This window comes from Hyperolius riggenbachi, chromosome 3 (genome assembly GCF_040937935.1).
Source record: "Hyperolius riggenbachi isolate aHypRig1 chromosome 3, aHypRig1.pri, whole genome shotgun sequence".
NCBI classification, from domain to species: domain Eukaryota; kingdom Metazoa; phylum Chordata; class Amphibia; order Anura; family Hyperoliidae; genus Hyperolius; species Hyperolius riggenbachi.
Genome location: NC_090648.1, coordinates 171,437,684 through 171,464,528, shown reverse-complemented (window position 1 = coordinate 171,464,528; position 26,845 = coordinate 171,437,684). Strand labels below are relative to the sequence as shown.

The window sequence follows — 26,845 nt, the reverse complement described above, 5'->3', positions numbered from 1 at the left end:
GCTCAGCTCAGGGTAACCTGCGCAGGAGGATTTCTCAGGCCCCACTGGGCCAATTTGCATAATTTTTTTTTATTGCACGCAGCTAGCACTTTGCTAGCTGCGTGCATATTACGATCGCCGCTCGCCACCAATTCGCCGCTACCCGCCGCGCTGCCCGCCCCCTCCAGTCCCCTTGCGCAGCCTGGCCAATCAGTACCAGGCAGCGCTGAGGGGTGGATCAGGATTCCCTCTGACGTCCCGACATCCATGACGTCGGTGACTTCATCCCGCCCCGTCGCCATGGCGACCGGGGAAGCCCAGCAGGAAATCCCGTTCTGAATTTCCTGCTTACTCTGATCGCCGGATCGGAGTGGGTGGGGGGATGCCGCTGCTCAGCGGCTATCATGTAGCAAGCCCTGGGCTCGCTACATGATTTAAAAATAATAATAATAAAAAAAAAGTGCTGCGCTGCCCCCTTGCCGCAGGAATTGGACCAGCAAGGGGGTTAAGGAGGTCAATTGTAAGTTTCCTTCCTCTTTTAATTTTCTCTGAAGAGTAGCAGCACAGAGGTCTCAAAACAACTCTCAAATGACCTGAAGAGAAAGATTGTTCACCATTATGGTTTAGGGGAAGGGTACAGAAAGCTGTCTCAGATATTTCAGCTGTCTGTTTCCACAGTTAGGAACATACTAAGGAAATGGAAGATCACAGGCTCAGTTCAAGTTAAGGCTCGAAGTGGCAGACCAAGAAAAATTTCGGATAGACAGAAGCGACGAATGGTGAGAACATTCAGAGTCAACCCACAGACCAGCATCTAAGACCTACAACATCATCTTGCTGCAGATGGAGTCACAGTGCATCGTTCAACCATTCGGTGCACTTTACACAAGGAGATGCTGTGTGCGGGAGAGATGCAGAGGAAGCCTTTTCTCCGCCCACAGCACAAACAGAGCCACTTGAGGTATGCTAAAGCACTTTTGGATAAGCCAGCTTCATCTTGGAATAAGGTGCTGTGGACTGATGAAACTAAAATTTTGTTATTTGGGCATAACAAGGGGCGTTACGCATGGAGGAAAAAGAACACAACATTCCAAGAAAAACACCTGCTACCTACAGTAAAATGTGGTGGTGGTTCCATCATGCTTTGGGGCTGTGTGGCCAGTGCAGGGACTGGGAATCTTGTCAAAGTTGAGGGACGGGTACCCCGTATTAGCAGATTCTGAAGACCAATGTCCAGGAATCTGTGACAAAGCTGAAACTGCGCCAGGCTGGATCTTTCAACAAGACAACGACCCTAAACACTTCTCAAAATCCACTAAGGCATTCATGCAGAGGAACAAGTACAATGTTCTGGAATGGCCATCTCAGTCCCCAGACCTGAATATAATTGAAAATCTGTGGTGTGAGTTAACGAGAGCTTTCCATGCTCGGAAGCCATCTAAATGAACTAGAGATGTTTTGTAAAAAGGAATGGTCCAAAATACCTTCAACCATAATCCAGACTCTCATTGGAACCTACAGGAAGCGTTTAGAGGCTGTAATTTCTGCAAAAGAAGGATCTAGTAAATATTGATTTCATTTCTTTTTTGTGGTGCCCAAATTTATGCACCTGCCTAATTTTGTTTTAACAATTATTGCACACTTTCTGTAAGTCCAATAAACTTCATTTTACTTCTCAAATATCACTGCATGTGTCCCCTATATGATATATTTAACTGACTTTTTTTTTATCGTAACAACCAACAATTTATCCAGGAAAATCAATTAACAAGTTTGCCCAAACTTTCGCATCCCACTGTATGTCCAGTAATAAAGGATCGGATCTATTGATATGTGCGGACCTTCTTCTTCTACATGTCATTTGGCTTCGCTGACCTGGTCGAGCACTATCATAGAAGTCAGTGGGGTGTAGCGGTGTCCACCTTCTTTTCTCTATATTGAGGGCACCTACACCTGAGATCCTACACTGGAGGCACCTATACCTGGCCTACCTACCTACCTATACTGAGTCTGAGGGCGGGTTTTTTTTAGGGAGGGGGGAGCACTGCGACTATAACGCACGGTGCAAATTGTTGGTGCTGTGCTATCATTCCATATTGCGGGGAGGAGGGCCCTAACTGTTCCCCTGATTGTTCTTATTAATATTCCTGAAAGATTCTAGTCTTCATTTTTAAGTGTATTCAGGATAATGCACTCTTTCCATCCATTTTGTGGTTTTTATTAGTATTTTTCTATTATACATATGTGATGTGTCACAGAGATCTGACCGTTTGACGTGATGTGTCACGACTTCAAAAAGGTTGGGTACCACTGTCCTTGGAGATAACTCAGGAGAAAAGGTGAATTACATATGGGCTTATGTGTGTATGCGTGCCTGTCTGAAAAGATTGACGGGGGCACCAAAATCTGGTTTCGCTCAGGGCTCTATGAAACCTAAGGCCAGCCCTGAGGAGACAGTTTTGAGGAGAGTCTCAGTAGAAGTGGACATAACATTTCTCAGTCCTCTAAGGCAGGGGTCCCCAACCACCGGGCCGCGGCCCACTGCCGGTCCGTTGGCAGTGTCCAGCCGGGCCGCGGCGGGTCTGTCATCTTGCCCCTCCCCCCCGCGGCCGCCGCTTCTGTTACTTTATGAGCGGGCGGCCGCCTCCGGATTCCCCCATGCACGCTCTCCTCCATGAAGTACTATCTCCTCCTATAACAGCAGCGCGACTTGCGTCTGCTGTAAGGAGGGAGGGAGGCAGGGCAGCGGCTTCCTGTAGCGGCGATATGCATCGCCGCTACCATGGGAACCGCTGCCCCGCCTCCTTCCCTCCTTACAGCAGACACAAGACGCGCTGCTGTTATAGGAGGAGATAGTACTTCATGGAGGAGAGCGCGCATGGGGGAATCCGGAAGCGGCCGCCCGCCCGCCCGCCCGCTCATAAGGTAACAGAAGCGGCGGCCGCACCATTTACGCATACTGGGCACTATACTAGCTATAGCTGGGCCACTATACTAGCCATGCGGGGCACTATACTAGCCATGCTGGGACACTATACTAGCCATACTGGGGCACTATACTAGCCATGCTGGGGCATTATACTAGCCATGCGGGGCACTATACTAGCCATGCTGGGACACTATACTAGCTATAGCTGGGCACTATACTAGCCATGCTGGGCACTATACTAGCCATGCTGGGCACTATACTAGCCATGCTGGGGCACTATACTAGCAATGCTGGGACACTGTACTAACCATGCTGGGGCACTATACTAGCCATGCTGGGGCACTATACTAGCCATGCTGGGACACTATACTAGCTATAGCTGGGCACTATACTAGCCATGCTGGGCACTATTCTAGCCATGCTGGGCACTTTACTAGCCATGCTGGGGCACTATACTAGCCATGCTGGGGCACTGTACTAACCATGCTGGGGCACTATACTAGCCATGCTGGGGCACTATACTAGCCATGCTGGGGCACTATACTAGCCATGCTGGGGCACTATACTAGCCATACTGGGGTAACCATACTAGCCATGCTGGGCACTTTACTAGCCATACTGGGGCACTATACTAGCTATACTGGGGTAACTATACTAGCCTAGCCATGCTGGGCACTTTACTAGCCATACTGGGGCACTATACTGTGCACTTTACTAGCTATACTGGGGCACTACCTACCCATACTGGACACTATATTAGCTATACTAGGGCACTACCGACCCATACTGGGACTATACTAGCTATACTGGTCAATACAAGCTATACTGGGGCACTATACTAGCTACACTGGGGTAACTATACTAGCCATACTGGGGCAACTAAACTCCCTATACTGAGGCAACTATGCTAGCTATGCCGCCGCACCCCAGCCCCTCCCCCCATAACCCGCTATGCACCACACTGTCCACTAGGTCGCGCACGAAAAATTTGGTCAGTAAGTGGTCCCCGGGCCGGAAAAGGTTGGTGACCCCTGCTCTAAGGAAGAGCAGATATCTTATAACATGGACACACAGATACTAAGTACCGGTAGTTGTGTTTCAGATGTATTGTTGAGAGCAGAGTTTGAATTTTGAAGCGCTGGTCGACATCTCTCATTCCTGTGTACAAGACTTTATAGAAAAAATCATTTGCCCATGAAATTATACGAGTTCAATGTAACTTTGAAACTGCTAAGTCATCAGCGAACAGACTGTCCTCAATGGTTGATGTTGCTGTGGCATGCTGTGATTTGTACTTCAAAAGCAGCAGAAGAAGCCTTCATTTGTTATAGTTCAGGTGTATCTGAGGAGAACTTGATTACAGCCAGGAGCACAGATTCTGAAAACATTGTTAATGCTTTTGTTATTGTTTTAATGGGCTATCATTTTTCAATACACAGACTCACATCAGTAGAAGAGGAACTAGCCACGGTCTCAGAAGACGTTATTATTAAGCAAGAAACGTTGAAGGTGCTTCAAAGTGACATAACAAAGGAGGAAACAAATGGAGATCAGTAAGATAAGCCTTTGCCTCATGTTCTGTTTCATTAATAAGAAGATAACAGCTTCTATGTACAGTACATGGGTCACATGCAGCAAGATACCTATGAATTTGCCATGTAGTTTTCCTAACCCAAACATGTCAATACCTAAGAAGTGGTAATATGAGCAGTACAAATCTAGGCAAGCAACATCAAGGGGTAACTCCACTTTAGGAAAGCAAAAATCTTTTTCAAACACAACAAAACAAAGATACTAGTCACACATCTTTAAGTACAGTACAGTCTTAAAGGGATACTGTAGGGGGGTCAGGGGAAAATGAGTTAAACTTACCTGGGGCTTCTAACGATCCCCCGCAGACATCCTGTGTTGGCGCAGCCACTCACCGATGCTCCGGCCCCGCCTCCGGTTCACTTCTGGAATTTCAGACTTTAAAGTATGAAAACCACTGCGCCTGCGTTGCCGTGTCCTCCATCCCGCTGATGTCATCAAGAGCACACAGCGCAGGCCCAGTATGGTCTGTGTCTGCGCAGTACACTCCTGGTGACATCAGCGGGACCGAGGACACGGGCGTGCAAGCGCAGTGGTTTTCTGACTTTAAAGTCAGAAATTCCAGAAGTGAACTGGAGGCGGGGCCGGAGCATCGGTGAGTGGCTGCGCCAACACAGGATGTCTGCGGGGGACCATTAGAAGCCCCGGGTAAGTTCAGCTCATTTTCCCCCGACCCCCTACAGTATCCCTTTAAGACCATCTCTGTAACTGCAGAATTATCTTAAAATGAAAATATCCACAATTAGCCATATAGTGCATTAGATGAAAATTGGGAGCAGGGTGCCTTGCCTCGGCTATGACTTGGCTTCTTCAGAACCTGGACACCATTGTACCCTCTAGCAAAGCTTATGCTTGACACACACCTTTAAATTATGATTGTTTGGTGGGACTTTCAATTCAACAAAATGATTGCATTTATGTAAATTGAACTGGTAAGCTATAGAAACACTATCAAACCAAGTGTTCTAAAATGACAATGTACAAATAATATCTAAGTAGCTAGGTAAACATTTTCCTACTTTTCATGTTAAATATCAGAGGCAAAAGCTGTAATGCGTTGTGTATAGGTTGTAGCTGCATTTGGAACAATTCATTGGTGAAGGGGTGGTGTCTGTACTTCAAAAACCAGGGCTGTTCTTTGTGATACTACAGAGTTATATGAAAAGTGTCAGGTTTCACACAGAATTGCAAACAAGATAGATTTCTCCTCTGCTCTCTGGGCAGACAGCTCAGTCAGAGAGATACAGGCGCTGCTGTTAGGGTGCGTTCACACGCCTGATTCATTCAAACGACGGGTTGTCAAACCCGCCCGCTCTGCGGATCGGTCAAAACCAGCCTTATCAGCCTGCCGACAGACTGTACACACAGGGGAAACTGTCGGGAGAACGGCCGCCCCGTGGGCGGGTCTGACGACCCATCGTTTGAATTAATCAGGCGTGTGTACGCGCCTTTAAGCTAGTGAGACTTATCTCACAAACAGGGTTAACAGATGTAGTGTGAGGGAATCCCCCCTCACCTCATGGTTCACTAGTCCGTCAGATTTGGCATCAAAGAAGTGTAAAAGGAATTTGATAACAGTAAACAAAGAGATAAGCATTCAAATGTATACACCACTACCCAGCAGCACTTCCCAAACTATTCTCATCTTAATTGAAAAAAACATGTTAATCGATAGTGTTCCTTTAAGCACAATGGAATAATGGTTCGCTACATTGTGTTCCCCAATGATATGAATCATGTGAGCTTCACTAAGCATTACCAGCCTAGATGGGATACAAGTAAAGTTAGTAAAGATTAGTTATAAAGGATCCCTGCAACCATTTTACTAAAAGATCTGTAAGGCACCGTCAGGATCAAGGACATCCAATGATGTACTAATTATTCTAGCTTTCATGCAAATGTGCATCATGAAAGTAGAAAAAGCGGGCACTAGATGCTTTAGGGGGAACTGCAACAGCTGCATATGTGCCAAAAGTGACGTGCACTCAGAGCAACACTCAGTTATGTAAGAGGTACTGTACCTTTAAGGTACTCCTTTACTCTTCAGCTGGGTACAGATATAGTGGCAGGCAGTAGGGGTAATAGAGAGGTGGCCTGATAGCTGTTTTGTGATGTGGCTCGCTTTACCCATATACTGCTGCAATATCTGTACGCAGCTGAAAAATAAAGGTGCATTTTAATGGTACATGGTGCATATTGTATGCAGCTTTGAATTAGGCCAATCAGATGCACTCTCTGCAAATTTTGATTGGCCTAATTCCAAGCTGCATGCAATATGCATTAAAGGGGCAGTTTAGTGAAAATTTTTAACCCCATATCAGTTATTTAATATGGAGAGCATACATTTCTCCATAGAACTTGTGTTAAAAAAAAGTAGATGATAACACTAATTCTGCTTTTTAAGAGCTGCGTCATTACCATGCTAAGCGACGGACTTCACAGATAGTAGCAGACACTCCAGCTGATTTATAATTGCTGGCTCACTCACTACAGAGAGCCATGCTGTTCTCACATGTAACTAGCTAAGTAAATAGATAAAACAGGCTGCTAATTAGTTAGCAGCCTATTTGTTTATTTACTTAGCTAGTTACATGTGAGAACAGCATGGCTCTCTGTAGTGAGTGAGCCAGCCCTTATAAATCAGCTGGAGTGTCTGCTACTATCAGTGAAGTCCGTCGCTTAGCATAGTAATGACGCAGCTCAGCTGTCTTAAGGGGGCCATACACTAGGCGACCAACCAATCGACCATCCAATTCGATTATTATAATCGCATTGGATGAAAATTGGTGCTGCCAAGTGCATGCCCGACCGACAAAGCGACCAATTTCGGGACAGAAATTGGCCGCACATTCGATCGCGCATGTTGGAAAATTTCGGGCCGAGGTTGGTTGGCCAGGTGCACGGCGGTACGGCGGCCGACATGCAAACGAGTGACGAGACGATGAAGCCGCTGTCGCCGCAGTGTATAAATGTATGCAGTGTGTAGTGCATTTATACATTACCTGTCTGGTGTCAGCCTCCACGTGGTTTCCGTCCATCTCCGGGTTCCGCATACACGCCGGCGGCGCTCTGATGTCACGAAGGCACATATCGGCTGACGTCAGACGCTATGCGCCGCTAGCGTGTATGCGGCTGTTACCCGGCGAGATGGATGGACACAGTGCAGAAGCTGCTACAGGACACGTAATGTATAAATGCACTACACTACATACATTTATACATTTTGGGGGCAGCGGCGGGGCTGACAGCGGCGGCTCAGCCGATACCCTGATGAGTTCATGCTGAAATTGGACGGGAATCGGCCTGTAGTGTATGGGCAGGTTCGATTAGAGACAAATTTATCTCTAATCAGATTCGATTAGAGATAAATGTGTCTCTTGTTCGAATCTTCCCATACTCGTTCTAATGTATGGGCACCTTTAAAAAGCAGAATTCGTGTTATCATCTACTTTTTTTTAACACAAGGTATATGGAGAAACGTATGCTCTCCTAATTAAATAACTGATATGTGATAAATGGAAAACCCTAATTTTCACTAAACTGCCCCTTTAAATCAGAATTACCAGTATATGCATCTCACAGTAGTACATATAAAAAATGCACCAGGGAAATTTGGATTCCGGGATAAGACGCTATTAGAGTATCAGTAAATGTACCAAATTCTCTAATATTGGTCGCAGGCTAATATCTGTAGTAGAATGTTGGTAATTTTACCAATATTGTAGAATCCCTCTACTTAACTTTCCTCTTACACAACCCCTTCACCCTGCCCACTCCTAACACTAACCTACCCCTGCTTATGCCTATTATTTTTTTCTCTGTTTATGATTATTAAAGGCTGTTGATGTTCTTACAAGCTCCCAGTTGATCAGCAGTGTACTGGGGACTTTTTACTCTTCATTGTTTCCTTTGTTAATTTGTTTGTGCTTTACCTTTATGAAGCAACTGAAAATAGTCATCACTTTGTGAATTGAGATACTGTATTTCCTTGGTAACATAACCTCTCTTTTACCATAGGATGAATCTGCTGGTCAGATGTCAATGTCTTCAGGATGCCATTGTGCAGTATCAAGCATCTGTATGTAACCAGACCAAGCTGCAGGGTCAGAGAGACATTCTGAAGAAGAAGATGAATGAGATTGGCTCAAGAGATCCTCCCCCTGCACTTCAGTTACAGGATGATGGACTGTCCATCTCGTCAATTGTGAGTACACAATCTACAAGTTTATTAAAGAAACAAAAAAATAAGAAAAACACCGTAATAATATTTGCATGATCTATTTAATTTGAATTAGGTAAATGACAACAGTCACATGGAATATGTAAAAAAAACATAGCAGGGCTAGGGCTGAATACTGCTTTGCAATGCTTACTGTTTCTGTAGTGTAGTGGGGTGTGCAGCATCCTCCCCTGCCACGCATTCATCCTTCCCTATTTTGTAGGACAGCAGTACTGAAATCTAGTTTTAGTAGTCCAAAATCCCATTGTGTAATGTTAGATGGTGCCCCACCTCTATGGGAGCTAGGACCATCATAACTAGGTGTACAGCAGCGTAAGCCTGGCTGTGAGAGATTGTGGACTCCTGGAAGAAGATTGCTGAGAACTGTCGTACAGCACTGAACTATTTAGTACTAGGTCTGCTGGGTGTTGTGTGTGGTAGGTTGATAAGATTTATCATTTTCTAAATTTCGTAACTTGTTATAATCATTTTTCTGTGATAAACATAAGTGCCATCTGAACCCATCAGATGTACCCCACTCACTGGGGTAAGCACGACAGATCTTTGTGGTCTTTCCCTAATAACACTTGTATTAATTACATTACCACCATACACTTTTGGTGACTTTAGTACTGACTAAAAGTTAAATTATAGGGTCACACATTTTAAACCACGTTTTACTGTGTCACCCAATTTCTAGCCTTCTAGAAGTCCATATATAAGAACATTGGTTTTAAGTGTTTGACAGAGTGACTACTACTTTGTACAGCACCACGGCATATTGGCGCTTTATAAATCAATAATAATAACTATTTTATTTGTTTAAGTTTTTTTTGTCCTGTGATTTATCAGGGCTCAATACTACCCCCTTGTTCACCATATACATGCTGCCACTTGGAAAAATCATCCAAAAACAGTCTGACATACCACTGCTATCTTTATACCACCCAGCTATATTTTTCAATTAAACATGACATACTAGGCCCTATTCCCAAAATAAACACTTGCTTAGCTGAGCTTCGGGAGCGGATGACGGGGCTTAAACTAAATGGTGACAAAACTGAGGTTCTTGTCAGCGCATGGCAGCAAAGCAGCTCCAGACTCATATCAGCACCACTGAAGCTAGACCTAAATAGCTCTGATTTTGTGCGTGGTTTGCGTGTACTGATCTATAGAGAATTGAAGTTAAGGAATCAGATCTCAGCTGTGAAGTATTCATTTTTTCAACTAAAGGAACAATGCAAAAATTAAGCACTTCCAAATAGAGTACAGTTTACATTTTTCTAAATTTTGTTGGACAGTATCAAAAAGAAAGAAAGAAGAAAGATAATACTGTGAGGTGACTTTAATATGACCTTGGACCCATATTTAGATAGCCCTAACAAAAAACTATAATTTCTAAACACCTAAGGGGCATAATTTAAAACTGACTAGGGACCAACAAACTCAATATCTGGCACATTTTAAATTTAGAAAAAGGACTACAGATTCTACACTATACCCCACAATACCTACTCATGGATAGATCTGTTCCTAATACTGCAAAATAATGTGAAAGATTTAATCAAAACAAAGATAGGGACTTATACTCTAGCTGATTGTGTCAGTTATTTTATGAATTAGACGGGTACAGGATTACCAGCAGGCAGGACACTAGTTAATCAATTCAGACTTACTGAAGGACAACATGGTTGCCCCAAAAATCCAATCAGCAATTACTGAGTTCTATGAGACCAGTCGTACACCTTCAATCCCAAGAAAAACACTGTGGGATACCCTTAAATGTGTCATACAAGAGGTTTTAAACCAAAGTAGCATTAAAAGAGAAAAGGAAAAAAATCAACAACGTGATTAGTCAACTACAGAAATTAGAAGATAAACATAAAATAAACCTAACCCCCATGCTAAGTAACAATATAAAACAAATAAATACAGAAATCAATAACACTTTAAACTTGATTTGTCAAAAAACATATGAGAAATGGCTTATTAGAAATATCTTGCAGTTAAACAAGGTGTACAAACAGGTAAAAGGGGTTGATAGGTAGGTAAAAACCTATTTTTTATTGTAAGTCACTCTCAAATTCCCCCTACTTTTATGCCTGCCAACTTTTTAAGATAAGAAAGAGGGACATCTGAAAAGACTTACTTAAAGCGGTATAAAACCTTCACATAATATTCAATAAAAACATGTTTTCCTACTTTTTATATGCCATATGGTTATCATATTTGCTTTTGTGCATACTGTAAGTATTAGTATTCATTTAGAGATTATACGTTCCCAAAGTACACTTTTTGTGCTCTGAGAGCTGACTTTGCATCAATTATTTCCAACATGTTCGATTTGCTTTCCGATCGATTTCCGAGCATTTTCTGATCGACTTCCTATTAAAGTGAACAGAAATCAGTTGGAAAATGCTTGGAGAGCGATCAGAAAGCAAATTGGACATGTTGGAAATAATCGATCTAACAGTAAATTGGCCAGAACATCTTATAGTGTGTACCCTGCATAAGTCCTGTGTGTAACCCTTTGAATGCTGCTCTAGTAAAAAAAAAATGCTGGTTGTATATAATATGCTGTGAATAACCTATTAGAGCAAAGAAGAAATGCTGGGTTTCATTCCACTTTAAGCCAAATAAAAAATAATAATTTTAACTTACTTGGGGTTTCTTGCAGCCCCCTGGAGTTATTCTGGGGCCATGCCATCCTTTCAAGATTCCCCCGGAACAGTGGTGAAAGCTGGCTGGTCGCCACCAGTCAGAGGCTACTGTGCAGGTGCAGTAGCGATTTTCGCATACTGCGCATGCGCAGAACGCTGCTGGCAACGGGTATGGTAGGAGGCGCATGGCCGGCCAGCTTTGCGGGGGGGGGGGGCACAAGATGACTCCTGGGGGCTGCAAGAAGCCCCAGGTAAGTTAACCACTTCAGCCCCCCAGGTGTTTTCACCTTCGGGACAGAAGCAATTTTCCCCTGTCAGTGCTCCTCCCATTCATTCACCAATAACTTTATCACTATTCATCACATGTAAATGATCTATATCTTGTTTTCAGTAATTACTTTATTTTGTATGCATTTTAAAGGCAAGTACACACACAAAAAAAGATAAAATACACTATTTCTCAAATTCCACCCCCTATAGTTTTAAAATAAGCAATTTTTTGCAAAGAGGGTTGAAGACACTGGCACTAAATGCAGCAGGGACGGATACAACCACACTGGGCTTACCTGCAGCGTGCTCCAAAAATATTACATAATTCAGTCAGGTAGAGATGAAGAGAAATGGGCACAGCTGCTAAAATACCCTTTATTAGTGGCTGGGTAGACACACAGAAGTAACAGCAGTGGGGGGATGGCGAAGTCTGACAGCTGTTTTGCAGGGACTAGCCCTGCTTCATCAGCGGTCTCTGATGAAGCAGGGCTAGTCCCTGTGAAACAGCTGTCAGACTTTGCCATCCCCCCACTGCTGTAACTTGTGTGTGTCTACCCAGCCACTAATAAAGGGTATTTTAGTAGCTGTGCCCATCTCTCTTCATCTCTACCTGACTGAAGTTTTAAAATAAGCAATGCTACTATAAGTAAAACCCACCCATTTATTTGCCCATTAGTCCCAGCTATCACAGCATTTAAAGTATGTTCCTAGTACAATGTATGTCAACAATATATGATTTGGAAATAAAGGTGTATTTTTTCTGTGTTTTTTTTTTGTGTCCCATCAATTTTAAGCCCTTATGTACTAAAATTAATATAATTAAATCACTTCCAAAGCCCCCTCCCCCACCCCAGTTACCAAGCAAACAAATAAAAAAAAATCCATAAATAGTTGCCTAAGGAACTTAGCTTTTTTAACATGTACAGTATGCCATGAGGGTACTTTACTGTTATTTTTTTTTTTTTATAAAAAAAAAAAAAAAAACTGTTCTGCGTATTTTAACACTTCACCACTAGTTGGCGAAAAACACTTTTTGGTTTACAAGGAAGTGTTGAGGTTTTTTCCCCCTGTTCATTCACATTTCTGCTTATGAATGGACATGGCCTCTGATCGGAGCCATGTCCATTCATTACAGGCACTGCAACTGGTTCGGAGAATCTATGCTTCTCTTCCCCAATTGCTGAAACGGAAAACCACCGGGGTGCCGCTGCTTGCAAACTGGACGAGAATACTCATTCAGTTTGATTTTAGTTGCGCCTTAAAGTGGTTAAACTGATTTTTTTTTTAGGTGACTTTAGATTTCCTTTAAGTGCGCTCCTGCCACACTTATAATCACATATCCACCACACCACTAGTCATGCATACCACAATTAATTCATAGTAAAACACATAGGGCTTGATTTATTAAGCTGCACTGCTAAAGGAGCGCACCTTAATGGGAAGGAGCGGCCACTATGCATGCCTTACATAGCAGCACTCGCTCCTATGTAAGGAGCGTGCCTTCCTATACATAGTAACAATAGTTAAGGCACGCTCCTATCTAAGGTAGGCACGCTCCTTACATAGGAGCGAGCGCTGCTATGTAAGACATGCATAGTGGCCACTACTTCACATTAAGGTGCGCTCCTTTAGCAGTGCAGCTTAACCTTCCTGGCGGTAGCCCCGAGCTAAGCTCGGGCTAGCCGCCGGGAGCTCAATGCAGAGCAGTGGAGCGCAGAGGGCATTTTTACTCACCTCCCGGGGGATCCAGACGCAGTTAGCCATTCTACTTCCTCTCCATGAAGACTCTGATTCACTCTGGGATCGCTGTCAGTGATCTCACTACAGAGTTACAGCGACACCCGGAGGAAGGAGGGAAAATTGCAGCGCTGGAGCCCAGGGAGGTGAGTGAGTGCTGGGGCTGCTGCTGGCTTTCTAGCAACATGATTTTTTTCCTGGTTTTAGGGTCTGAAACTTTCAGAAAAGACCCTAAAATCCAGAAATAATCATACCGCTACGGAGGATAATAAATCAAGCCCTACGTTTTACAATTCCAACCACACTGGTCATTTCTGAAATCATTCATTTTCGTTCATATTGACATTTGGAAAAAAAATTAATATAAAGTTGGGAATATAGTTTAGAATCAAGTAAACACATTTTTCAGTAGAAAAATACATATATTTATGTAGATCTGTACATCAGTCCTAAAAGAGGGATAAATGAGGAGGGAAAAGGGACAGAGGGATTTGGCTCCCATTGAAAAATGAGTGTGCACATGTGCATGACCACCAGTGATGGAGACACGCAGGTGTACTTGTGGGAATGCGCACATTCCAGTTAATGCAAATTGAATGCAGCTTGGAATTGGACTAGTCAAAATGGGCAGGAAGTGCAAGCTAGAATTACTGCTTTCTCTGATGGCCACTATTGTGTATGCAGGTATTGGATAGTGATTGTCTTATTTGGTAAACATACTGTCAATCTCACTAGGAAATATTTTCCTTTTTTTTATCCAGGATAAAGAAAGTTGCAAAAATCAAACCCTTGAAATTATAAAAAATCACATCTCTGGGTTGTTTCGACCGAAGTTTTCTGTGAGTATCAGTGTTTATGCCTAATTTTCATATATTGAATAAACTGGTCATCAAGTTACATGCATCTAAAATAATATTATTCTCTAAGGCCCCTCCCCACTTGTGCGCTGCTGATCCTAATCATTGTAAATGGAAGGGATCTGCAGAGAATCGTAGAATAACTCAAGTGTTGTTACTTTCAGTAAATACTACCAGCCACTAAGCAGGATGGTGACATATTACAGCAAGTCAACGGCAGCATGGCCATATGGGCAAGCATATGGTAGATGAAATGTAATGTTGATAAATGCAAAGTCATGCACCTGGGACTTGCCAACAGTAGAGGACCATATATAATAAGTCATATACAGCTCGGAACATCAGACTTGGAAAAGGACTTGATAATACTGGTTGAAAACAAGTTCAGGAACCATATTTAGTGATAAGCAGCAGCAGTAGCTGAAACAAATAGAATTCAAAGATGTATAAAAGAGGAAATAAAATCATGAGATGCTAGTGTACTTCTCCCTCTGTATAAAATTACTTGTGAGGCCACATCTGGAATATGGAATACAGTTTTGGCCACCACACTATAGAAAGAACATTGACATTCTATAACAGGTACAAAGACCGGCAACTAAATATATAGAAAGAACATTGACATTGTAGAACAGGTACAAAGACCGGCAACTAAATTTATCAGAGGGATAGAAGGTCTCACTTACCAAGAAAGGTTGGACAAACTGGGCTTATTTAGCTTGGAAAAAAAGACAACTGAGAGGTAACCTGATTATTATGTATAAATACATCAGAGAGCAATACAAAATCTTGGTAGATACGGAGGAGACAGTAGCTCTAGATATCTTTTACACTGAAAGGCATACATGAAGGGAAAGAGAGAGTGACCGAAGAGTGGTACTTACTATATATAGAAATTAGATGATTTTTACCAGGCAACAATCATATATCTATGCAGCTGTCACCGCTACTTGTATTGTTAGATAAAATAAAGAACCATCAAGCTGGATTTTTTATGACTAGTTCATGCTATATCCTCTGCCCCCCTTTTATCTATAAGTAAATGCCACTAGGATGAGGGGGAATGCCCACTCGCTGTGGTGTTTATCAGGTCATGTGTTGTTAATTTGAAAAGCTTGTACCATCTGCACTAGTCTAGAACAGTGAATAGAATTCATATTTATAGAATGGGTTATGGTAACAGCAGTAATATACATTAAGAACATTTCCTAAACTGCAGAAAAGTGTCTTACGTAGTACTTGATGCTAAAGCAGAGTTATGAGCTTTGAAGATGCTTGTCTTGTCTATAAAGCCAGGTGAATGTTGAAGCTACACCAGATGTCTAGCACATGACTTTCCATCGTTAGGCGGAAAAAGCCATAGGAGTCTAAACTAAACTGAAACATTAACTGAAAAGATATTATTAATAGAGATGGCTCGAACCTCCGATATTAGGTTCGCGAACCTCGAACGCAAACTTCCGCATAAGTTGGCGAATTTCGCAAACCGCAATAGACTTCAATGGGCAGGCGAACTTTCAAAACTACAAACACTAATTCTGGCCACAAAAGTGATGGAAAAGATGTTTCAAGGGGTCTAACACCTGGGGGGGGGGGGGGCATGGCGGAGTGGGATACATGTCAAAAGATTTGACGCACAGCAGGGTTTTAAGGGCAGAAATCACATTGCATTGCTAAATTGGAGGCATAAAGTGCTTTAAAACATCTTGCGTGTGTATACATCAATCCGGTAGTGTATTTAGTGTACTGCTTCACACTGACAGACCAAACTCACTGTGTAACGCACCACTAACAGCTGTTTGTGTAGTTTGGCCGTGCTAGACTGGTGCAGGCGATGGCGGTTTTCAAGCCCATATGGTCGGGCTGAGGTAGCTCAATGACAGAACAACAGTGACTGTCCAGCTGAGCAGATTTTGTCTCTCCACAATGAAGCAACAACCTTATTATCTTGGGTGTGCCCCCCAACACACTCATATAGGTCTGGTCATTGCTTCATTGTGATACGCAAGCCCATTCACCGTGGCAAGGTAATGATCACGAAGCGGAATTGACACATGTACATGTCTTTTGTTTTGTTGTTGCAGCCGCAGTGCAGCCAGAAAAATTAGGCAGGCATGTACACGCACCAGAAAAAAATTGTTTTTGTTAGCAGCCGCTGCTGACAGCAGCCTTAAAAATTTAGGAATCCACCTGGAGTCCTGGACCCTGTTGGTGGTGGCGGAGAAGGCAGTCAAGTAGCCTGCAGGCAGAGATGCTGTGTGGGGGCTGACTTAGTCTTCGGGCAGGCAGTAGCCCCCCGGGATTTGATAAAGGTGAGGCACTGAACACTTTTTTGACCTGGGCGACTTCTCTTCTCACTGACAATGCCTCCAGCTGCTCTAAAGGTCCTTTCTGCCAGGACGCTTGAGGCAGGGCAAGCCAGAAGTTGGATGGCAAATTGTCACCGCTCTGGCCACAGGTCAAGCCTGCGCACTCAGTAGTCCAGGGGTTCATTGCAGCTCAGAGAGTTTACATCCGCAGTTAAGGCCAGGTAGTCGGCTACCTGCCAGTCAAGGCGTTGGTGGATGCGGAAGGGTTGGAGTAAAGAATGTCCTCATGTCCGACATCACCATGAGATCGCTAGAGCGTCCTGTCCTTGCCTGTGTGGACATGGGAGGAAGAGGAAGATTACTGGTAATGGCACCTTTATTCCATTGTGCTGTGACATGCGTTATGCTTATACCGAGGGTCTAGTAGCGTCACCACCCAGTACTGGTCATTCCCCTTGAGTTTTTTTAAACGGGGGTCCCTCAACAGGCTGGACAGCATGAAAGACCCCATCTGCACAGAGTCAGATGCCGACCTACTATCCATCTCCTCTTGCTCTTCTTCAGTGATGTCAGGTAAGTTCTCCTCCTCCCCCCAGCCACGAACAATACCACAGGAAAGGTGAGCAGCACAAACCCCCCAGATGCAGTGAAAGGTATGCAGTCACTGCTAGTAGAACAATGTGCAGTCACACAGGTGCAGTGAAAGGTATGCAGTGACTGCTGACAGAATAAGGTGCAGTGAAAAGGTTTCAGTGACTGCTGGTATAACAATGTGCAGTCACACAGGTGCAGTGAAAAGGTATGCAGTGACTGCTGGTATAACAACGTGCAGTCACACAGGTGCAGTGAAGAGGTATGCAGTGACTGCTGGTATAACTATGTGCAGTCACACAGGTGCAGTGAAAGGTATACACTGACTGCTGGTATAATACAATGTGTAGTCACACAGGTGCAGTGAAAGGTATACACTGACTGCTGGTATAATACATTGTGCAGTCACAGATGCAGTGAAAGGTATGCACTGACTGGTATATAAAACAGTTTGCAGTCACACAGATGCAGTGAAAGGTATGCAGTGACTGCTGGTATAACAATGTGCAGTCACACAGGTGCAGTGAAAATAGATGCACTGACTGCTGGTATAAGAAACAGCGTGCTGTCACACAGATGCAGTGAAAAGTATGCAGTGACTGCTGGTAGAACAATGTGCAGTCACACAGGTGCAGTGAAAAGGTATGCAGTGACTGCTGGTAGAACAATGTGCAGTCACACAGGTGCAATGACAAGGTATGCAGTGACTGCTGGTATAACAATGTGCAGTCACACAGGTGCAGTGAAAGGTATGCAGTGACTGCTGGTAGAACAATGTGCAGTCACACAGGTGCAGTGAAAATGGATGCACTGACTGCTGGTATAACAATGTGCAGTCACACGGGTGCAGTGAAAAGTTATGCAGTGACTTCTGGCATAACAAAATGCAGTCACACAGGTGCAGTGAAAAGGTATGCAGTGACTGCTGGTAGAACAATGTGCAGTCACACAGGTACAGTGAAAAGGTTTTGCACTGACTGCTGGTATATAAAACAACGTGTTGTCACACAGATGCAGTGAATGGTATGCAGTGACTGTTGGTAGAACAATGTGCAGTCACACAAGTGCACTGAAAAGGTATGCAGTGACTGCTGGTATAACAATGTGCAGGCACACAGGTGCAGTTAAAATGGATGCACTGACTGCTGTTATAACAGTGTACAGTCACACAGGTGCAGTGAAAAGGTATGTAGTGACTGCTGGTATAACAATGTGCAGTCACACAGGTGCAGTGAAAAGGTATGCAGTGACTGCTGGTATAGCAGTGTGCAGTCACACAGGTGCAGTGAAAAGGTATGCACTGACTGCTGGTAAAACAATGTGCAGTCACACAGGTGCACTGAAAATGGATGCACTGAATGCTGGTATATAAAACAGTGTGCGGTCTCACAGATGCAGTGAAAGGTATGCAGTGACTAGTATTATAATACAATGTGCAGCAGTCACACAGGTGCAGTGAAAAGGTAGGCACTGAATGTGCTGGGCCTGGCACAGTATATAGCAAGGACCAGCTGCGACAGACAGGGCTGTATATGCAGTGTCAGTGGGCCACAAAAAAAAAAACACATCACAAGAACATTAGCTCTCAAAAGAGCTGTTTTGGGGTGCTTTTCATCAACAAATATCAGCAAGGCGCAAGCTAACAGACCTCCTAACTATCACTTTCCCTATCTCTCCAATGTCTCTCCCTACTCTCACTAATACAGCAGCACACAGACTGAGAAAATGGCCGACGCTGCTGCCTCATATGTAGGGGGGGGGGGGGGGCGGGGCTCCGGGAGGGAGTGCAGCCTGATTGGCTGCCATGTGTCTGCTGACTGTGATGGAGAGGGTCAAAGTTTAGCCCAATGATGTAGTATAGGGGGCGGGTCGAACTCACATAAACCTTGCCAATTGACGCGAATGCGAACCTGCGTTGGTTGCATGCAAACCGTTCGGGCCATCTCTAGTTATTAACTAAAGAAACATCCTAAATTATTAATGGTGAGGGAAAGGTAATGGTACAAGAGACATCAAACTATAATATGCATTCTCCCAAGTGAAGCCTATGGGGCAGTTTGGGTGAAAGAGCACCATAAGCTCAGTTTTCTAACACCTGCTTCATTTTAGCTCACTCTTCTGTTTATCTCATACTAATATTGGGGGTCTGGGTGTCCTGATGCAGTGTGGCCAGTTTTATACCATGGGCAGCATTAGACTATTCTGGAATATATATATTTACGTCAATTTGTGACTTCAGCAAGCGACAGTGGTTGCTGCTATTAATAAGATTAGTTATAAAATATTTGCCCTTTACATCCACTTTATTATTTTTATATTTTGCTTGGATTAATTTGATATGTGATGTAGAAGTTGAGGACGCATGGGTGGTGGTGGGTGTGCGTCTACCTGCCCTTTGCCGCTGTGTGCATCCGTCCCCTTGCTATGGGCGCCTGACTGTTGCTCCGGAACCACGGCTGATGGTTGCCGTGGTGACGTGATGCGGTGGGTGGGACGTCCCTTTGTCTGCGCGTCCTGTCGTCATGGCCTTCTCTCTTCCGCCCGCGTGAGAGAACCTCACGGCCCTTTCCGTGCGCATTTTCTGCTCGTGAAAACGGCCGTGATATGAGTTAGCTCGGTTTAGTGAATCAAGCCCATAGTGTACACATTGCACATTATGTACACAACTCGCACTTTGCTAGTATAACTCACGTTATGCAAAGAGTTTTGGGGGACAGAGCCATAAAAGAACAGAAGGAGGCAGAGTAAGACAGAGGGATGCACATGGGATAGAGGTAGCATAATAGGACAGAAGGAGGCACAGGGAGGTACAGAGGGGCAGAGATGGCACATGGGTACAGAAGGAGGTACAAAGGGGCCAGAAGGAGGCACAGTGGAACAGAAGGAGGCATGGGGAGCAGAGGTGGCACGGGGGACTGAAGGAGGCACAAAGGAGGCAGAAGGAGGCACAAGGGGGGGAGGGAGAGGTGTCACAGAGGGACTATCCGGACCTTGTGATTTCTGCTCTCCAGGGACCTGCAGTGCTCCTACTCCTTAGGGCGCACCGAACTTCCTGCTGCTGCATACATACACCTAGCAGAAACAGGTAATAGGACACCTGTGGGGTTGGGGCTTAGTCAGGGGCGTTCTTAATTTGGTGGCGGGGCTTACTCCAGGGGCATGGTGCCCTCCAAGGCCCAATGGCACTCCAGGCAGTCGCCTGGAATGCCTTTGCCTAAAAACGGCAACCTTCAAGGCTGAGCAGGCCTGGACTTACATCACAGGAGCCTTATAGGCACAGATGTCCTGGAAAAACTAAACTTCGCCCTCCATTAACCTACAAGCACCCACTAAACCACACTGCAAGTGTGCTGGCCGGCCCAGCTGTCACTTCTCCCTTACTTCCTTTGCCCGTCATTGGTAGCTACAGGTACTCCTTAGTATTGGGTAGCCAGAAGTATCCTCAGTATTACGTTGCCCCCGACTGAAGGGAGATCTTGTCCGTGGAATGCTGAGAGCAGGGTGAGTAACCTCTTAGTTACACTATCATCAGGACTCTGCATAGAGGGGGAGGGAGGGAGAGAGGTACCAGAGGAGGGGAGTGAGCCGCCTTTCCATCATCAGGCGCCTGTAGGCACGGTAACTTCCTACACTGCATTATGGTAAATCTGGCCCTGAGGCTGAGAGAGATGATCAAGGGCACTCCCAGGGAGCAGATCCTAAGGATTTTTTCAGACAGGCACAAAGGCCAAATGGCTATTGTTTTGTGGTCAACCAAAACATACTTCCACACTATTTATTTCTGCAAATGTAAGCAAGGTGGATCAGGGATGGGTATAAAATATTAAAAATTGCTCACACATCTGATTAAGGCAGCATTTTCCTCGCGCTTTTTTTTTGGGGGGGGGGGGGGGGGGGGGTGAAATACCAAATTCCACTTACTCTTGTACACTGCAGGTGCTTTTACTTCTCAGCTGTACACAAAGATCTAAAATGTAATGTATTGTTATGGGGCATTCCTAATATAACCTGCCACATGGTATTTGCTGTAGAACAGCATTCAAACAAGACAAGCCACTTCTACATTATGATTCATCACACAGCAGTTTCCTGATTTTCTGCCTTCCACCCTTTCTATTAACAAATGCAAAATACAAAGAACAGTTAAACAATATGATTTGTTCTGAATGACCAATTGGCCATGCATATTAACGCTAATTTTTGCATGGAAACGGCCGCGATTTTGGCTCACAAATTCGCGTTTGAGCGTGAAAAACATTACGCGCGTTATAGCTTGTGTAAAACGCTAGCGCGACCGTGATAAGAGTTATCACGGCTTTGTGAATCAAGCCCATTGGGTTAACATCCTGTGTTTACAAATTAGCTGCTCTGCCAAAGCAGCCAGCTGACACAGCTGATAGATCAAATGAGGCTTGTGATAAGTCTCAGATAAGGGGGGATTAGACAGGCTAAACTCTCTAAATACATACAGGGTGCATTTCTATATATTTTCAATCTGTCCTGTGCAAGAGTTCATGTCCACTTTAAGCAAGCTCAAATTCACATTTGTTAGAAAGGAACATTTAAATTGAACAGGAGGCGAACCTCAGGTACAAATTCACATACTTAAAGAGAATCTGTATTGTTAAAATCACACAAAAGTAAACATACCAGTGCGTTAGGGGACATCTCCTATTACCCTCTGTCACAATTTCACCGCTCCCCGCCGCATTAAAAGTAGTCAAAAACAGTTTTAAAAAGTTTGTTTATAAACAAACAAAATGGCCACCAAAACAGGAAATAGATTGATGTACAATATGTCCACACATAGAAAATACATCCATACACAAGCAGGCTGTATACAGCTTTCCTTTTGAATCTCAAAAGATCATTTGTGTGTTTACCTTCTGTCCCCTTCTTCTCTCATGCACTGAACATGACAGGCTTCCTGCAGACAGCTCTGCCTGTGCCTGTGTTTGTAATTCCTCATTATGTGTCAGCCAGCTACTTTCACAACCTAACAGAGGAGGATTTTTATCCAGCTCTCTTCTATCACTGATAAGATAGCAGAGAAGCTGCTGGCTTATGTAAATAAAACACACACTGGAGTGTGCATAGAGGAACAGACCAGCACGGAAGAGTTGGCAGCCTTCCAGACACAGGCCGACAAGTCTGACAGGGGAAAGATACATTGATTTATTACAGAGACCTTGATAGTACAAAGTGCTGCAGTGAGCCAGAACAGATTAGAATAGGTTTAGGAACTTGTAGGATGGTTGAAAAAACGTTGTAATTTTTGTTACAGAGTCACTTTAAGAAAAGGGAAGCCTCTGGATCCTATAGAGGCTTCCCACGCCATCCTTTGGTCCTCCATTGTTCGGTGCAACCTCCCATTCCCCAGAATAAATCCTGCACAGTAGGCCAGAGCTTTTTGGAAAACTCCACTGAGGCTCATGGGAGCTTCATATTACTTAAAGTGAATGGGAACCACATTTAAAAAATTGAGACAGATACTTACCCAAGGAGAGGGAAGGCTCTGGGTCCTAAAGAGCCTTCCCGCTCCTCTCCTGGTCCCCTCGTTCCAGTGCTGGCTCTCCCGGTAGCCGTATTTGAATAATTTAGTCAAATGCTGTTTTATCCGGCCGAAGGAGGCTTCAGAAGTCGAAGAAGGGCGGCCCTGTACTGCACCTGCGCAAGCACGCTCTCTTGCACGCTCATGCCTGTGCAGTATGGAGCCGCACGTCTTCGGGAGGACACAGCTCCGGAAGACTTCCAAATACCCTTTCGGTGGGGGATTGAAATGGGGGGGGGGGGGAGCCAGCACAGGATAGAGAGCACAGAGAGAGGAGACGGCTCTATACGACCCAGAGCCTTCCCTCTCCTTAGGTAAGTATTTGCTTCATTTTTTTTTAAACGTGGTTCCCAAATCAATACATTGCAAAGTGAGAAGTTAAAAAATAGAAGATAGATCAAGAAATGATTGATATTTGCCATGTAATTTGTTCATGGTGTTTGATCCACAATGAGCCTGCATGTCATCATCTTTACTTCTGGCAGAGAAGAAAAAAACTATACATCACCTACTGCCATTATTCAGACACTACTGCAGCCAAATAGATCAGCAGGGCTGCCAGGCAGCTGGTATTGTTTAAAAGAAAATAAATATGGCAGCCTCCATATTCTTCTCACATCAGCGGTACTTTAAAATCAGAAGACCTTGTACAAGCCTTTGAGCACATTTTCTTATAGTCTCAAGCCATTTAGGAGAAGTCGACAACTGCCTTGAACTGTTTGGAGATCTGAAGCTTTCAGCGAAATGTCACAGTTTATATAAATAAACTCAATCAGGGTTAGTTTATATAAATATGTGTGTCCTTTCCGCTGATGCGCATTCACCAACCGTACCTTAGTAAAATCATAATCTACTCATATTTCCACACGTACAGATATGAAACATAAGTATATTAACCCATTGCATCCCCAAGAGATGAAATGGTGGATTTTCGACTTTTGCAAGAATTAATTAAACTTTGCTAAACACTTGACTTTCACTCAGGATTTATATGTCACACTTTACTGGTGTTCATTTTACTTTAAAAATAGCAAAATATGAATTGTTACACTTTGTATAACATATACTCATATTTCAAATACAGATAAGAGCACCCACCAAATGGTGAGAGATGAGTTGTCTGAAAGTTTCCTTTTGAAGCTTGGAGTCAAACGGGTTTTCTGACCCTAGGCATGTGTGTATCTGGCCCTGCTGTAAACAACATTTTCCTGGTGTGTGGGTTTGAGTCCTTCCTGACAACTTTCTCAGGACAGTTCTTCTATATTCCCAGGAAATCTGTTGTGTTTAAAGGGGTAGGCTATGTGCGAAACATGACTAGTCATGACAACTTCAACATGTCTGAAAAAAATCCCTGTTTTTTTTATTATTATTAAAATCACAGGTATTACATGTAGTTACATGTATAGTAATGTTATATGGAATGTTACATTGGAGCACAAAAATTTGCAAACACAAGTAACTGTTATTTTCTTGCAATTTCACTGTTGTGTAATATATTTATACTAGTGACCTTAGCCCGTTTAAAAAAGGGGCTAGGTCTGTCACCACTCTACCGCGTGCGCAAGCCCATCAACCACGCCTGCTGCGCGCGCACACGGCCGCCCCTTCTGGCCCCGTCCTTCCTCATCTTTCCTCAGTGTCTCTGCGTCCCTCCCTGCACATGCGCAGTGCAAAAAAGCACTGACACAGGGACATAGCGGACACAGAGACACAGGGATATTATGTAAAGAGATATATGTGAACATGTATATATACGATTTACTTTTTAGACGGCTCTGGATTTGGACATACAGTATAACAGTGTTTTTAGTTTATTTCAATGTGCTTTAAACTATTTACAACAGTTTATACAATACTGTAAAATGTAATTATAAAAACAGTAAGTACATTAGTACATAAATGTTGTATGTATGAGACATTTGTAACTTGAGTTGTTTGTGAATAGGAGACTTTCTGTATTTGCAAACACACCATAAGCTGTGGAGCCTCCCATTAAGTCCATGGTTGCTTCTTTTACTTTTTTAAATTTGTACTAGAAAAAAAAATGATACATAGGCAACTGTTCTTTTAGTTCTCTCAGTCATTCTCATGGCTAATTTATTTGTAATATATTTCAAATTTGATGTAAATGTGAGACCACAATTTCTTATTCCCCTTCCTTTTTTCCTTTTCTTTTTCCAGCTACCGCCTCTTGTGCCATTGATTCCAGATGTCCAGAAGCCACTCTCTCAGCAGACCTGGTACCATGGTGCCATTCCGCGTTCTGAAGTTCAGGGGCTTTTAGTAAACAATGGGGACTTCCTCGTTCGTGAGAGCCAGGGCAAGCAAGAGTATGTGCTTTCCGTTCTGTGGGATGGACAGCCAAGGCATTTCATCATTCAGTCTGTAGATGTAAGTAACCATGTTTACCCAACTTGCAACCTTCTGCTCTGCTTCCTATTCCTTTATTGCTCAAGGAGGACCTATGGTTTCCATTTCATAGATTTTTTTTTATTGAATAATGTAACAAACATCACACAATAGTTGAAAGACCTGTCCACAACTCAGTTACTCTGGTAATGTTCATCGAGCACTGTAAAAACAGCGCAGGAGATTTTGTCGCAACCGGCGCCACCATAGGCCGTAATAGGAATTATTGCTATAGCTCCACTCAGTGAGTAATTTGGGCACTGTCAAAAGACGGAGCACAAATTACTACAAAAATGCTGTAATTCGGCCGCCAGCAATAGCTGGAAGACGAATTACATCTCCCCCCCCCCCCCTATCCATGGTGGCCTGGATAGTAATGAACACAGCTGGGACTTGTGCAGGAGAAGGGAAAGCTGTTTTACCCTGCACCCAAATCTCCAGGCAGCAGATTCATAGGCACGCATGATCATGCAGTAAACATGCTCAAATGTACTGGCAAGAGCAGCATGTTTAGTCTCTTGACAGGAAAGTGCAACATTACTGCATCCCCCTTTTAGTAAGTGTATCCAGTATACAACCCCATCTTCACCTTTATGAATGTGGACAGTACAAAAAATCCCTTAATCCCCCCAGTATGTGTGGCCAGTAAAATAAGTTACCCACACCTTAGTAAAAGTGTGGCCAGTATAAAAATTCTGCCCCCCTTTACCTGAATAATGTACCTTCCTACATAAGGTAATAACCCCTCCCCACCTTTATAAAGTATAAAGTCTGCCTGCATCCTAGACAATAACACTGACCCCGTATAGCCTGCATCCCAAGCAGCCTGTGGCCTAGACAATACTCCTCCGCTCCCCCCTTCCCCCAGGCAGCTTGCATCCTGGACAATACTCTTCTTCCTCCATGAGGCACTAAACAAAAACTTTTTACATCGAACATTAGTTTTAGTGATTTCCATATACTTTACAGTTTGTGGTAGATTACGTAAATATAATAGTATCTTCCTGATAACAGTTTTTCACCTGGTCTATCACCTTGCACCAGACAAGATTTCAGCAGAAGTGCTCTCTGACACTCATAATTACATAAAGAATAAATATGCTGGTAAAATGGCCATGGAATGATTGACATGTTTTTCTTAAATCTTTCTAGGCTGTGCAGTTGTGGCTTATAGTACCAATGTTGTGGCAGACCACCTACAGCAACAGCTATCCCTTATACTACCTGAATGAATGATTGTCTTAAGCCAAAAACCTAGGCCTTAGCAATGCTTGCCAGAAATGAATGGAGACATTGCATTCACCACTGTATCACTGGACCTATGGATGACATTTATTGGGGTCTATGCAAAAAAAGGGGCAAGGACAATTGGGCAGGAAATATTGTAATTACTGTAAATACCACAATGATAGCACTTTTCATATTAAAACTGCATGTAATTGTAATCACTTATCAAAATCAGAAATAGCTGCTGGTAAAATATCGGAAAATGATATTAATATTTTACTACAGCTAAACCCAACCATATTCCCACCCAGAACCCTCCCTGTACTGATGCCAAACCCCTAACCCTACCCCCATGCCTAACCTTATAGCCCCCCCTCCTGATGCCTAAACCCTAAAACCCCTTCCTGACACCTAACCGTAAATCCCCCCTCATGATGCCTAATTTAAAATCTCCCTCCTGATGCCTAACCTTAACACACACACACACCCTGACTCCTAACCGTAAAACCACGTTCAT

General features: G+C 43.7%; 1 protein-coding gene across 3 annotated transcripts in view; it reads left to right on the top strand.

The window, feature by feature from the left end:
- Window positions 1-26,845, top strand: part of FES (FES proto-oncogene, tyrosine kinase) — a 251,416-nt gene that overhangs the window by 161,702 nt on the left and 62,869 nt on the right. For all 3 annotated transcript variants that reach the window (XM_068275262.1, XM_068275263.1, XM_068275264.1), the window contains 4 exons: window positions 4,348-4,461; window positions 8,516-8,702; window positions 14,146-14,223; window positions 24,874-25,083. In XM_068275262.1, the coding sequence (XP_068131363.1) occupies window positions 4,348-4,461; window positions 8,516-8,702; window positions 14,146-14,223; window positions 24,874-25,083 (589 nt within the window). The remainder of the gene's footprint in view (window positions 1-4,347; window positions 4,462-8,515; window positions 8,703-14,145; window positions 14,224-24,873; window positions 25,084-26,845) is intronic.